The sequence below is a fragment of the Scyliorhinus canicula genome, chromosome 25, assembly GCF_902713615.1.
Source record: "Scyliorhinus canicula chromosome 25, sScyCan1.1, whole genome shotgun sequence".
Lineage (NCBI taxonomy): Eukaryota > Metazoa > Chordata > Chondrichthyes > Carcharhiniformes > Scyliorhinidae > Scyliorhinus > Scyliorhinus canicula.
Window position 1 is genome coordinate 23176402 of NC_052170.1, and position 15819 is coordinate 23192220.

General features: G+C 46.6%; 1 protein-coding gene across 3 annotated transcripts in view; it reads left to right on the forward strand.

Annotated features, from left to right (window-relative positions):
• Positions 1-15819, forward strand: part of LOC119957172 (CD209 antigen-like protein C) — an 82620-nt gene that overhangs the window by 12197 nt on the left and 54604 nt on the right. For all 3 annotated transcript variants that reach the window (XM_038784963.1, XM_038784964.1, XM_038784965.1), the window contains one exon: positions 8406-8459. In XM_038784963.1, coding sequence (XP_038640891.1) covers positions 8406-8459 — 54 coding nt within the window. The remainder of the gene's footprint in view (positions 1-8405; positions 8460-15819) is intronic.

The following is a 15819-nucleotide window of genomic DNA, read 5'->3' on the forward strand; positions in this document are numbered from 1 at the left end:
CTACTCCCTCTTTTCCAACATCGTGAGCATTGAGACCTTGCTCGGGACTGGAGCGAGCCTCGCGGACTGGCAGTGCAAGGGTGCGGGGAGCCTCAGGGGTTAGCTCCACTCATCCCATGCCATGGGAGTAGCCCGCGGACCATCGGGCACACGGAGGGGGATGGAGGTGATGGGGCCCATGCCGATGACTCCCACCATGGAGGTGCAGGAACACCGCAGCCTTGGACACCCTCTCTCCTGTCCCTGGCACATCTGATGGGCAGCAGGCAGAACAGGGCCATTCCATCTGGTACCATTCCATCTGGGACACCCAAGCTGCAGCCAGGCCCATTGTTATGGGCCAGGGGTTTAGAAAACACCAAAGTATATCTTGGCGTTCACCTGACCCACAACTGTTTATAAATTTTGGTTATGAGGAGCACAAGGGCCTATCTTTCATGCGTTATTCGACAGAGGCCTTAAGCACTTTAAATCAAAGACAAAGTTTATTCTACGAATTCAGTTAACATTTCTATAAACAGACACAGTAAGCATTTTTATCAACTACAAACATAAATACCCCACACAGCTACAGTACTCTCTATATATAACCCTTAATGACTTCCCTTTCAACTGTTTCAATTTGATAACATCCAATAAACCCAAAAAAAACCTTTTACCAAAACAGTACGTTTGAATTATTTCCAGAAATCAGTTATCACTTTTAAATTATCAAGTGATCTGGACACCTTTTAACATACAGAGAGAGAGGAGAAGCCTTATTTGTCTGAATCCAGCTTCCAACAGTACAAATTGAAAGTAAAAGCCAGGCCCGCAGCCCAGCTCCACCCACACAATGACATCACTAAAGCCATGTGATAATACAGAATATTTCTTGAAGGGACACTCACATGATATCTCCCCCCAAGAAAAGTAAATAAACCATCAACTTCAAAGATGGTTTCATTTTTCACCTTTCCACTTTCCTTTAAGAAAGTTTGACAAGAAATATACTTTCTCAAACAAAAACAAAACACGCAAACATTTATAATAACATAGTCCATTTTAGTTCTTCTTCCTGCAACTGCAATCCTTCTTGATTGACAGTCTCTTTGGACAAGAAGGTATCTTCTTCTCTCCGCTTCGGCATTTTTCTTCAAGGTCATGTATTTTAGTTCAATCCGATCACAGAGCCTCTTGTAATTCTGGACTCTGGAATCTGGAAAAACACTATTCTTACTTTGGCTGTGGTCTCTGCCCACTACCTCTTTATTTCCATATGCTTTTCTTACAGTATGAGTGCACCGTAGCGACATTTCACCAACATTTTGAGTTTGTGTAAAATAACCTAACCCCTTTTAATTCGCACTATCTCGAGTTTGCTGAGAATTGCAAAGCATTAAAACTGGGAGCCTTGGTAAAATAAGCCACGGCTGATAAAGAGGGAAATCAAAAACCAAAAACACTTTTCTGTTTACGGATGGGTGGCGAGGGGAGAAATCATAGTTCCTTTGAATTAAATTCCCTCCTGTCCACAACACCATGCCATCATTAGCAAACAACTCTACTTCTGGTCTTATGGTGAAGGAAGTCATTATTGAAACAGCTGAAGATAGTTGGGCCTTAACAATGCTCCAGCAGCAATGTTCTGAATCTCGAGATGGGACTGCAGCTACTGGAGAAGTTAGCTGTAAATTCTTTTTCAGAACTCTTGGTGCTCTTCTGTCAAGGAATCAAAATCAGTCTCTCTCACCTCAGTTCTAAAATTCAGCATTTGTCTGACTGAGTTACTAATCCAGAGACCCAGGTTAATGGGAGGCACGGTGGCACAGTGGTTAGCACTGCTGCCTCACAGTTCCAGGGACCAGAGTTCAATCCGGTTTTGGGTGACTGTTGGTGTGGAGTTTGCATTTTGTCTCCGTGTCTGTGTGGATTTCCTCCGGGTGCTCCAGTTTCCTCCCAAAGCCCAAAGATGTACAGCTTGGGTGGAATGGCCATGCTAAATTTCGCCATAGTGTCCAAAAGGTTAGCTGGGGTGACTGGGTTACGGGGATAGAGTGGAGGCATGGGCTTAAGTAGGGTGCTCTTTCCAAGGGCCAGTGCAGACTAGATGGGCCCAATGGCCTCCTTCTGCACTGTACATTCTAAATTCAGTCTTTGTGGGATAAGAACATAAGAACATAAGAACTAGGAGCAGGAGTAGGCCATCTGGCCCCTCGAGCCTGCTCCGCTATTCAATTAGATCATGGCTGATCTTTTGTGGACTCATCTCCACTTTCCGGCCCGAACACCATAACCCTTAAACCCTTTATTCTTCAAAAAACTATCTATCTTTACCTTAAAAACATGTAATGAAGGAGCCTCAACTGCTTCACTGGGCAAGGAATTCCATAGATTCACAACCCTTTGGGTGAACAGGTTCCTCCTAAACTCAGTCCTAAATCTACTTCCCCTTATTTTGAGGCTATGTCCCTAGTTCTGCTGTCACCCGCCAGTGGAAACAACCTGCCCGCATCTATCCTATCTATTCCCTTCATAATTTTAAATGTTTCTATAAGATCCCCCCACATCCTTCTAAATTCCAACGAGTACAGTCCCAGTCTACTCAACCTCTCCTCATAATCCAACCCCTTCAGCTCTGGGATTAACCTAGTGAATCTCCTCTGCACACCCTCCAGCGCCAGTACTCAGGGCAGCAGGGTAGCATGGTGGTTAGCATAAATGCTTCACAGCTCCAGGGTCCCAGGTTCGATTCCCGGCTGGGTCACTGTCTGTGTGGAGTCTGCACGTCCTCCCCCTGTGTGCGTGGGTTTCCTCCGGGTGCTCCGGTTTCCTCCCACAGTCCAAAGATGTGCGGGTTAGGTGGATTGGCCATGCTAAATTGCCCGTAGTGTCCTAATAAAAAGTAAGGTTAAGGGGGGGTTGTTGGGTTACGGGTATAGGGTGGATATGTGGGTTTGAGTAGGGTGATCATGGCTCGGCACAACATTGAGGGCCGAAGGGCCTGTTCTGTGCTGTACTGTTCTATGTTCTATGTTCTAAGGAGACCAAAACTGAACACAATACTCCAGGTGTGGCTGCACTAACACCTTATACAATTGCAACATAACCTCCCTAGTCTTAAACTCCATCCCTCTAGCAATGAAGGACAAAATTCCATTTGCCTTCTTAATCACCTGGTTTAGCTCACAAGGCTAAATCGCTGGTTTATAAAGCAGACCAAGCAGGCCAGCAGCACGGTTCAATTCCCGTACCAGCCTCCCCGGACAGGCACCGGAATGTGGCGACTAGGGGCTTTTCACAGTAACTTCATTGAAGCCTACTCGTGACAGTAAGCGATTTTCATTTTTCATTTCACCTGTTGCACTTGTAAACCAACCTTCTGTGACTCATGCACCAGCACACCCAAGTCTCTCTGAACAGCGGCATGCTTTAATATTTTATCGTTTAAATAATAATCCCGTTTGCTGTTATTCCTACCAAAATGGATAACCTCACATTTGTCAACATTGTATTCCATCTGCCAGACCCTCGCCCATTCACTTAACCTATCCAAATCCCTCTGCAGACTTCCAGTATCCTCTGCACTTTTCGCTTTACCACTCATCTTAGTGTCATCTGCAAACTTGGACACATTGCCCTTGGTCCCCAACTCCAAATCATCTATGTAAATTGTGAACAATTGTGGGCCCAACACGGATCCCTGAGGGACACCACTAGCTACTGATTGCCAACCAGAGAAACACCCATTTATCCCAACTCTTTGCTTTCTATTAATTAACCAATCCTCTATCCATGCTACTACTTTACCCTTAATGCCATGTATCTTTATCTTATGCAGCAACCTTTTGTGTGGCACCTTGTCAAAGGCTTTCTGGAAATCCAGATATACCACATCCATCGACTCCCCGTTATCTACTGCACTGGTAATGTCCTCAAAAAATTCCACTAAATTAGTTAGGCATGACCTGCCCTTTACGAACCCATGCTGCGTCTGCCCAATGGGACAATTTCTATCCTTTTGCCTCGCAATTTCTTCCTTGATGATAGATTCCAGCATCTTCCCTACTACCGAAGTTAAGATCACTGGTCTATAATTTCCTGCTTTCTGCCTACCTCCTTTTTTAAACAGTGGCGTCACGTTTGCTAATTTCCAATCCACCGGGACCACCCCAGAGTCTAGTGAATTTCGGTAAATTATCACTAGTGCATCTGCAATTTCCCTAGCCATCTCTTTTAGCACTCTGGGATGCATTCCATCAGGGCCTGGAGACCTGTCTACCTTTAGCCCCATTAGCTTGCCCATCACTCCCTCCTTAGTGATAACAATCCTCTCAAGGTCCTCACCTGTCATAGCCTCATTTTATCAGTCGCTGGCATGTTATTTGTGTCTTCCACTGTGAAGACCGACCCAAAAAACCTGTTCAGTTCCTCAGCCATTTCCTCATTTCCCATTATTAAAACTCCCTTCTCATCCTCTAAAGGACCAATCCTCCCAGTCTACCTTAGCTAATTCTTCTCTCATCCCCTTGTAATCTCCTTGTTTAAACACAAAACACTAGTATTTGATTTTACTTTCTCACCCTCCATCTGTATTTTAAATTCCACCATATTGTGATCGCTCCTTCCGAGAGGATCCCTAACTATGAGATCATGAATCAATCCTGTCTCATTACACAGGACAAGATTTAGGACCGCTTGTTCCCTCGTAGGTTCCATTACATACTGTTCTAGGAAACTATCGCAGATACATTCTATAAACTCCTCCTCAAGGTTGCCTTGACCGACCTGGTTAAACCAATCGACATGTAGATTAAATTCCCCATGATAACTGCTGTACCATTTCTACATGCATACGTTATTTCTTTGTTTATTGCCTGCCCCACCATATCGTTACTATTTGGTGGCCGATAGACTACTCCATCAGTGACTTTTTCGCCTTACTATTCCTGATTTCCACCCAAATGGATTCAACCTTATCCTCCATAGCACCGATGTCATCCCTTACTATTGCCCGGGTGTCATCCTTAAATAACAGAGCAACACCACCTCCCTTACCATTCACTCTGTCCTTCCGAATAGTTTGATACCCTCGGATATTTAACTCCCAGTCGTGACCATCCTTTAACCATGTTTCAGTAATGGCCACTAAATCATAGTCATTTACGATGATTTGTGCCATCAACTCATTTACTTTATTCCGAATACTATGAGCATTCAGGTAAAGTACACTTATGTTGGTTTTTTTACCTCTGTTTTGAATCTTAACATCTCCAGTTTTATTCCTTTTGTTATTACTGGGCCTATTCACTGAGCTCCCCTCAGTCACTGTACCTTGTACTGTCACCCTTTTAGATTTTTGACTATGGCTTCTCTGCCTTGCACTTTTCCCCTTACTTCCTTTTGCTTCTGTCCCTGTTTGACTACCTCCCAACTTCCTGCATCGGTTCCCATCCCCCTGCCACATTAGTTTAAACCCTCCCCAACAGCTCTAGAAAACACCCCCCCTAGGACATCGGTTCCAGTCCTGCCCAGGTGCAGACCGTCCGGTTTGTACTGGTCCCACCTCCCCCAGAACTGGTCCCAATGCCCCAGGAATTTGAATCCCTCCCTCTTGCACCATCTCTCGAGCCACGCATTCATCCTATCTATCCTGACATTCCTACTCTGACTAGCTTGTGGCACTGGTAGCAATCCTGAGATTACTACCTTTGAGGTCCTACTTTTTAGTTTAACTTCTAACTCCCTGAATTCCACTTGTAGGACTTCATCCCGTTTTTTACCTATATCGTTGGTGCCTATGTGCACCACGACAGCTGGCTGTTCACCCTCCCCCCCAGAATGTCCTGCAGCCGCTCCGAGACATCCTTGACCCTTGCACCAGGGAGGCAACATACCATCCTGGAGTCTCGATTGCGTCCACAGAACCGCCTGTCTATTCCCCTTACAATTGAGTCCCCTATCACTATAGCCCTGCCATTTTTCTTCCTGCCCTGCTGTGCAGCAGAGCCAGCCACGGTGCCATGAACTTGGCTGCTGCTGCCTTCCTCTGGTGAGCCATCTCCCTCAACGGTATCCAAAGCGGTATATCTGTTTTGCAGGGAGATGACCGCAGGGGACACCTGCACTGCTTTCCTACTCTTGCTCTTTCTTTTGGTCACCCATTTTCTATCTCCCTCAGTAACCTTCACCTGCGGTGTGACCAACTCGCTAAACGTGCTATCCACGACCTTCTCAGCATTGCGGATGCTCCAAAGTGAGTCCATCCGCAGCTGCAGAGCCATCAAGCGGTCTAACAGGAGCTGCAACTGAACACACTTCTTGCACGTGAAGGAGCCAGGGACAGTGGCTGTGTCCCTGAGCTCCCACATCGCACACGAGGAGCATGACACGGGTCTGGGATCTCCTGCCATGTCTTAAACCCTTGGTAAACTTAAACAACTAGAATTTCAAAATAAAAATAAATAAATTAGACAATGAAAAGAAAAAGAGAGACTACTTACCAGTCACTTAACAGGGTTAAAAAGCACCTCCTCACACTCTGCACCGATTTACCTCACTGCACCAAATTACCAAGTTTCAATCCCCACTCTGGATGAGTCTCACTCCGGATGTGTCTCCTGGAAAAGTGCTAGCTTACTGTGTGCGCTGTCTGTCTGTCTTTTATACAGACCTTAGCTAACCGATGACTCAAAAAATACCTTAACTTCAAAGAGAAGAATACAATGTGCCCCTAAACAGGCCTCAGGTGATTGACAGATAACTGCCTCTCAGCAATTAGGGTGGGGGCAGCTTCAACCAATCAGACACTAAGCTCCACACTGCACTTTTAACTGAAAAACAGCAGAATTAGATTTTCCACTTACCTTTGCTGATTTACCTCACTGCACCAAATTACCAAGTTTCAATCCCCACTCTGGATGAGTCTCACTCCGGATGTGTCTCCTGGAAAAGTGCTAGTTAAATTTCAACTCAGCAAACCAAGAACAAAAGTGGACCTTGGCCCAGCTCTGATACTGGGATTAACCTCTGCTGTTTGTGATTTTCATTAATGACTTGGATGAGGGAGTTGAAGGGTGAGCCAGTAAATTTGCAGATGATACGAAGATTGGTGGAGTTGTGGATAGTGAGGAGGGCTGTTGTCGGTTGCAAAGAGACATAGATAGGATGCAGAGCTGGGCTGAGAAGTGGCAGATGGAGTTTAACCCTGACAAGTGTGAGGTTGTCAATTTTGGAAGGACAAATATAAATGCGGAATACAGGGTTAATGGTAGGGTTCTTGGCAATGTAGAGGAGCAGAGAGATAGTGGGGTCTATGTTCATAGATCTTTGAAATTTGCCACTCAAGTGGATAGAGCTGTGAAGAAGGCCTATGGTGTGCTAGCGTTCATTAGCAGAGGGATTGAATTTAAGAGCCGTGAGGTGATGATGCAGCTGTACAAAACCTTGGAAAGGCCACATTTGGAGTACTGTGTGCAGTTCTGGTCACCTCATTTTAGGAAGGATGTGGAAGATTTGGAAAAGGTGCAAAGGAGATTTACAAGGATGCTGCCTGGAATTGAGAGTAGGTCTTACGAGGAAAGGTTGAGGATGCTAGGCCTTGTCTCATTAGAACGGAGAAGGATGAGGGGCGACTTGATAGAGGTTTATAAGATGTCCAGGGGAATAGAAAGAGTAGACAGTCAGAGAATTTTTCCCTGGGTGGAACACACCATTACAAGGGGACATAAATTTAAGGTAAATGGTGGAAGACATACGGGGAGGTCAGAGGTAGGTTCTTTACCCAGAGAGTAGTGGGGGCATGGAATGCACTGCCTGTGGAGGTAGTTGAGTTGGAAAAGTTAGGGACCTTCAAGTGGCTATTGGATATGTACATGGATTATGGTAGAGTAATGGAGTGTAGATTAATTTGTTCTTATTGCAGCACGGTAGCATTGTGGATAGCACAAGTGCTTCACAGCTCCAGGGTCCCAGGTTCGATTTCGGCTTGGGTCACTGTCTATGTGGAGTCTGCACATCCTCCCCGTGTGTGTGTGGGTTTCCTTCGAGTACTCCGGTTTCCTCCCACAGTCCAAAGATGTGCAGGTTGGGTGGATTGGCCATGATAAATTACCCTTAGTGTCCAAAATTCTATGATCTATGATTAACCTAGGACAAAAGTTCGGCACAACATCGTGGGCCGAAGGGCCTGTTCTGTGCTGTACTTCTTTATGTTCTAACTATGTCTGAGCCCTCCCTAATCGACTGGAGATGTACATGGAAGAGATGACGTACAACAATCCATGCAGAGATGGGGAAAGGAGGGGAAATTGAATTTGAGTTGAAAAGTAAAGGTCGACATTACCATGTCATTTTCCCCATGAGGGGCAGGAGAAGATAATGAAGTGCAAGCTAATGTGTGAGTCAAAGCCTTGTTTCCATTTCAGTCACACAGATCATTGGTGAAATGAAGAGGTCAGAAACTGATTTGAAGAGTAATGGTAAGTATGAATTCCCAATCTGACAAATCTTTGCGTCTCCAATTCAGAGATATCTCTACTTTTTGAGATCATTCTTTTGACATGTTGAAATACGTTTGAGCTGGGGGTGCTTCAGCTGGACCTGTGGACAATAAAACAAAGAGATGGTCCAGTTGGTGTGAAAGTCACTGAACTTTTTTTTTTGCACTGGAGTGCTGAGCTTGTGGCATTTGAGTGCTACAGTGAGAGTTTGGTGACTGAGAGAGTTAGATGAGGAGGGAGTAAGGTGTTCCTTACATTTCATTTCCTATATTTATCAAAGAGCGTGAAGGGAGCCAGGAGTTTAGAGTACAACTGACTGGAAGCAGAGTCAGAGGGCAGAGGTCCAGTTGGTCTACAGGGCAGCTAATTCTGTAAACCAAAAGGGGATGGAGGCTAGGGCAGTTGAATGCTCCTCCTGTAGGATGTGGGTGGTGAGGGAAACCACTGGTGTCCCCGCTGACTATACCTGCGGGAAGTGCACCCAACTCCAGCTCCTCAGAGACCGTGTTAAGGTACTGGAGCTGGAGCTGGATGAACTTCGGATCATCCAGGAGGCAGAGGGGGTTATCGAGAAGAGTTACAGGGAGGTAGCCACACCAAAGGTACTGGACAAGAGTAGCTGGGTTACCGTCAGGGGAAAGAAAACTAACAGGCAGACAGTGCAGGGATCCCTCATGGCCGTTCCCCTTCAAAACAAGTATACCGTTTTGGATGCTGTTGGGGGGGATGACCTACCGGGGGAAGGCCCTAGCGGCCAGGTCTCTGGCACTGAGTCTGGCTCTGGGGCTCAGAAAGGAAGGGGGATAATAGAAAAGCAATAGTAATAGGAGATTCAATGGTTAGGGGAATAGATAGGAGATTCTGTGGTCGCGAGCGAGACTCCCGAAAGGTATGTTGCCTCCCGGGTGCCAGGGCCAGGGATGTCTCGGATCGTGTCTTCAGGATCCTGAAGGGGGAGGGTGAGCAGCCAGAAGTCGTGGTGCACATTGGTACCAACGATGTAGGTAGGAAAAAGGGTGTGGAGGTAATAAACAAGTTTAGGGAGTTAGGCTGGAAGTTAAAGGCCAGGACAGACAGAGTTGTCATCTCTGGTTTGTTGCCGGTGCCACGTGATAGCGAGGCTAGGAATAGGGAGAGAGTGCAGTTGAACATGGTGCTGCAGGAATGGTGTAGGAGGGAGGGCTTCAGGTATTTGGATAATTGGAGCGCATTCTGGGGAAGGTGGGACCTGTACAAGCAGGACGGGTTGCATCTGAACCAGAGGGGCACCAATATCCTGGGGGGGAGGTTTTCTAGTACTCTTCGGGAGGGTTTAAACTAATTTGGCAGGGGAATGGGAACCGGATCTGTAGTCCAGCAACTAAGGAAGCCGATATTCAGGACGCCAAAGCACGTAGTGATGCAGTGGGGAAGGTAACACTGACAAAGGAGAGTACTTGCAGGCAAGGAGATGGGTTGAAGTGTGTATACTTTAATGCAAGAAGCATCAGGAATAAGGTGGGTGAACTTAAGGCATGGATCGGTACTTGGGACTACGATGTGGTGGCCATCACGGAAACTTGGATAGAAGAGGGGCAGAAATGGTTGTTGGAGGTCCCTGGTTATAGATGTTTCAACAAGATTAGGGAGAATGGTAAAAGAGGTGGGGGGTGGCATTGTTAATTAGAGATAGTATAACAGCTGCAGAAAGGCAGTTCGAGGGGGATCTGCCTACTGAAGTAATATGGGTTGAAGTCAGAAATAGGAAAGGAGCAGTCACCTTGTTGGGAGTTTTCTATAGGCCCCCCAATAGCAGCAGAGATGTGGAGGAACAGATTGGGAAACAGATTTTGGAAAGGTGCAGAAGTCACAGGGTAGTAGTCATGGGTGACTTCAACTTCCCAAACATTGAGTGGAAACTCTTTAGATCAAATAGTTTGGATAGGGTAGTGTTTGTGCAGTGTGTCCAGGAAGCTTTTCTAACACAGTATGTAGATTGTCCGACCAGAGGGGAGGCCATATTGGATTTAGTACTTGGTAATGAACCAGGGCAGGTGATAGATTTGTTAGTGGGGGAGCATTTTGGAGGTAGTGACCACAATTCTGTGACTTTCACTTTAGTTATGGAGAGGGATAGGTGCGTGCAACAGGGCAAGGTTTATAATTGGGGGAAGGGTAAATACAATGCTGTCAGACAAGAATTGAAGTGCAGAAGTTGGGAACATAGGCTGTCAGGGAAGGACACAAGTGAAATGTGGAACTTGTTCAAGGAACAGGTACTGCGTGTCTTTGATATGTATGTCCCTGTCAGGCAGGGAAGAGATGGTCGAGTGAGGGAACCATGGTTGACAAGAGAGGTTGAATGTCTTGTTAAGAGGAAGAAGGAGACTTATGTAAGGCTGAAGAAACAAGGTTCAGACAGGGTGCTGGAGGGATACAAGATAGCCAGGAGGGAACTGAAGAAAGGGATTAGGAGAGCTAAGAGAGGGCATGAAAAATCTTTGGCAGGTAGGATCAAGGGAAACCCCAAGGCCTTTTACAAATATGTGAGAAATATGAGAATGACTAGAGCGAGGGTAGGTCCGATCAAGGACAGTAGCGGGAGATTGTGTATTGAGTCTGAAGAGATAGGAGAGGTCTTGAACAAGTATTTTTCTTCAGTATTTACAAATGAGAGGGGCCATATTGTTGGAGAGTTCAGTGTGAAACAGACTGATAAGCTCGAGGAGATACTTGTCAGGAAGGAAGATGTGTTGCGCGTTTTGAAAAACTTGAGGATAGACAAGTCCCCCGGGCCTGACGGGTTATATCCATGGATTCTATGGGAAGCAAGAAATGAAATAGCAGAGCCGTTGGCAATGATCTTTTCGTCCTCGCTGTCAACAGGGGTGGTACCAGAGGATTGGAGAGTGGCGAATGTCGTGCCCCTGTTCAAAAAAGGGAATAGGGATAACCCTGGGAATTACAGGCCAGTTAGTCTTACTTCGGTGGTAGGCAAAGTAATGGAAAGGGTACTGAGGGATAGAATTTCTGAGCATTTGGAAAGGCACTGCTTGATTAGGGATAGTCAGCACGGATTTGTGAGGGGTAGGTCTTGCCTTACAAGTCTTATTGACTTCTTTGAGGAGGTGACAAAGCATGTGGATGAAGGTAAAGCAGTGGATGTAGTGTACATGGATTTTAGTAAGGCATTTGACAGGGTTCCCCATTGTAGGCTTGTGCAGAAAGTAAGGAGGCATGGGATAGTGGGAAATTTGGCCAGTTGGATAACAAACTGGCTAACCGATAGAAGTGGTGGTGGATGGCAAATATTCAACCTGGAGCCCAGTTATCAGTGGTGTACCGCAGGGATCAGTTCTGGGTCCTCAGCTGATTGTGATTTTCATTAACGACTTGGATGAGGGAGTTGAAGGGTGGGTCAGTAAATTTGCAGATGATACGAAGATTTGTGGAGTTGTGGATAGTGAGGAGGGCTGTTGTCGGCTTCAAAGAGACATAGATAGAATGCAGAGCTGGGCTGAGAAGCGGCACATGGAGTTTAACCCTGACAAGTGTGAGGTTGTCAATTTTGGAAGGACAAATATGAATGCGGAATACAGGGTTAACGGTAGGGTTCTTGGCAATGTGGAGGAGCAGAGAGATCTTGGGGTCTATGTTCATAATCTTTGAAAGTTGCCACTCAAGTGGATAGAGCTGTGAAGAAGGCATATGGTGTGTTAGCGTTCATTAGCAGAGGGATTGAATTTAAGAGCCGTGAGGTGATGATGCAACTGTACAAAACCTTGGTCAGGCCACATTTGGAGTACTGTGTGCAGTTCTGGTCGCCTCATTTTAGGAAGGGTGTGGAAGCTTTGGAAAAGGTGCAAAGGAGATTTACCAGGATGTTGCCTGGAATGGAGAGTAGGTCATCCGAGGAAAGGTTGAGGGTGCTAGGCCTTTTTTCATTAGAACGGAGAAGGATGAGGGGCGACTTGATAGAGGTTTATAAGATGATTAGGGGAATAGATAGAGTAGACAGTCAGAGACATTTTCCCCGGGTGGAACACACCATTACAAGGGGACATAAATTTAAGATAAATGGTGGAAGATATAGAGGGGATGTCAGAGGTAGGTTCTTTACCCAGAGAGTAGTGGGGGCATGGAATGCACTGCCTGTGGAAGTAGTTGAGTCGGAAACGTTAGGGACCTTCAAGCGGCTATTGGATAGGTACATGGATTGGGGTAGAATAATGGAATGTAGGTTAACTTCTTAAGGGTAGCACGGTAGCATTGTGGATAGCACAATTGCTTCACAGCTCCAGGGTCCCAAGTTCGATTTCGACTTGGGTCACTGTGTGGAGTCTGCACATCCTCCCCGTGACTGCGTGGGTTTCCTCCGGGTACTCCGGTTTCCTCCCACAGTCCAAAGATGTGCAGGTTGGGTGGATTGGCCATGAAAAATTGTCCAAAATTCTATGATTAGCCTAGGACAAAAGTTCGGCGCAACATCGTGGGCCGAAGGGCCTGTTCTGTGCTGTATTTCTCTATCTATCTCTAACTAAAAACTCTATATTTTTCTTCGTCACAAGTTAAAATATAACCCCCAACCTGCACTGATAAAATATTACATAATAAGGGGCAGCAGGGCAGCATGGTGGTTAGCATAAATGCTTCACAGCTCCAGGGTCCCAGGTTCGATTCCCGGCTGGGTCACTGTCTGTGCGGAGTCTGCACGTCCTCCCCCTGTGTGCGTTGGTTTCCTTCGGGTGCTCCGGTTTCCTCCCACAGTCCAAAAAGATGTGCGGGTTAGGTGGATTGGCCATGCTAAATTTCCCGTAGTGTCCTAATAAAAGTAAGGTTAAGGGGGGGTTGTTGGGTTACGGGTATAGGGTGGATACGTGGGTTTGAGTAGGGTGATCATGGCTCGGCACAACATTGAGGGCCGAAGGGCCTGTTCTGTGCTGTACTGTTCTATGTTCTATGTTCTAATTTTATGTATGTCTATCTCACGGGAATCAATCTTCGGGAGATGTGTTATGATCTGGCAGATGTTAATTGGCACATAAACCAAATTCCGTAGGGAAACTTGGCCCATTTATCACAATGCTTATCAACTCTTCAGCAAAGAAGTCTTCTTGTGCTCAAAATACAAAGAAGATACAAAAAGAAGAGTTCATATCATAGAATTTGGGATCTGATTCTATTAAATGAACTTTTCTTTTTGTATTTCTTTGTATTTTGACCACAAGAAGACCTCTTTACTGAATTTAAAAGTGACAAATTGCAGTAATGTTTTGGGGGATTTTAAATATTATATTAACACATTTTATTAAAAAAAGAAAACTTAAACACAGAAGATTAGACTTACACTCTGAAAATTAGCCTTACAAAACATTCTACCCTAAAGGTTTCCTACTTGATTAGGCATACAAATAAAAATTCTTCAGGCATAACCCCCTCTGCATATTTAAATATGAAAAATCCAGGAACATTAGACCAAATGCAAAGCTACTGTCACTTTAGTGAGGTATACCACCTCAGTTCCATTCTGCTGTGTAACTTCAAAACATCAAACACCAGACTGATTTTTGCATCCCCAAGCCTTTTCTGGCTCAACTGAGTGGCTGATTTTCCTTTGCTCCTTCACAGCTCCTTTGCCAGCACAAAAACATACTCCAGGGGGAGCACAGCACCTACCGTAAGCTCTTAACATCTCTCATTAAATATTCTCCCATCATTGAAGACATCAGTCTTGGAAAAGTGGGCTACCCAGCATCAGCTTCAGCCTCTCTGAAGGAAGACACCATTAGACTTAGATTCTGGACTCTGGAATCTGGCAAAATACTATTCTCACTTTGGCTGTGGTCTTTGCCCACTACCTCATTACTTCCATATCCTTTTCTCATCGTGTGATTGTACCATAGATACACTCCACCCGCATTTTGAGTTTGTATGAAATAATCTAACCCCTTTTTATTCACCCTATCTTGAGTTTGCTGTGGCTTATTAACAGAATTGCAATGTACCAAAACTGCAAGCATTGGTAAAATAAGCCACGGCTGATAAAGAGAGAAATCAAAAACCAAAAGCACTTTTCTGTTTACGGATGGATGGCGAGGGCAAACATTCCCACTTCTGGGGCTGGATTCTCCCCTACCCGGCGGGGGGTCCCGGCGGGATGGAGTGGCGTGAACCACTCCGGCATCGGGCTGCCCCAAAGGTGCGGATTTCTCCGCACCTTTAGCGGCAAAGCCCTCACCTTCATGGGCTAGGCCCGTGCTAGAGTGGCTCCCGTCCCACCGGCTGGCGTGGAAGGCCTTTGGCACCAAGCCAGCCGGGGCCGAAGGGACTTCGGCTGGAGGAAGTCCGCGCATGCGCCGGAGCATCAGTGGCTGCTGACATCGTCCCCGCGCATACGCAGGGGAGGGGATCACGTCCGCGTCAGGCATCGCAAAGACTATGGCCAACGTGGAAGGAAAAGAATGCCCGCACGGCACAGACCCACCCACGGATCGGTGGGCCCCCGATTGCGGGCCAGGCCACCGTGGGGCACCCCCCGGCCAGATCGCCCCGCACCCCCCTCCAGGACCCCGGAGCCCGCCCGCGCCGCCAGTCCCGTCGGTAAGGTAGGTGGTTTGATTCCCGCCGGCGGGACTGGCATTACAGCAGCGGGACTCCAGCCCATCGTGGGCCAGAGAATCTCCGGGGGGGGGGGGGGGGGGGGGGGGGGGCGCTGACCGGCGCGGCGCGATTCCTGCCCCCGCCGAATATCCGGTGCCGGAGAATTCGGTGGCTGGCGGGGACGGGATTCATGCCGGCCCCCGGTGATTCCCGACCCGGCGGGGTGTCGGAGAATCTGCCCCTGATCTGATGATGAAAGCAGTAATTATTGAAACAGCTGAAGATAGCTGGGCCTTAACAACACGCTGACGAACTCCAGCAGCAATATTCTGGATCCCTAGTTTTGACTCGAGCTACTGGAAAAGTTATTTGTTTCAGGACTTGGTGCCACACTCTGTCCTGAAGTTAAAATCAGTCACTCTCACCTCATTTCTGGAATTCAGAATATATATCACTGAGCTAGTAACACAGACCCAGGTTAATGCTCTGGGGATCCGAGTTCAAATCCCACCATCACAGACCCCGAGCAATGTGGTTGGCTCTTAAGTGTCTTCTGGAATGGCCTCAATTCAAAGGGGGCCTCAGCACAAAGGCAATTAGGGATGGGTAATAAATGCTGGCCCAGCCAGCAATGCCCACATCTCATGAATGACAATTTTTTCCAATGTGCTTGTTGGGACTGAGATCATCATCTGGAGCTGAGTGTTCTTGATAGAGATTGAACTGAAATATCAGGTTATTAGTGAGCAAATGATGTTTG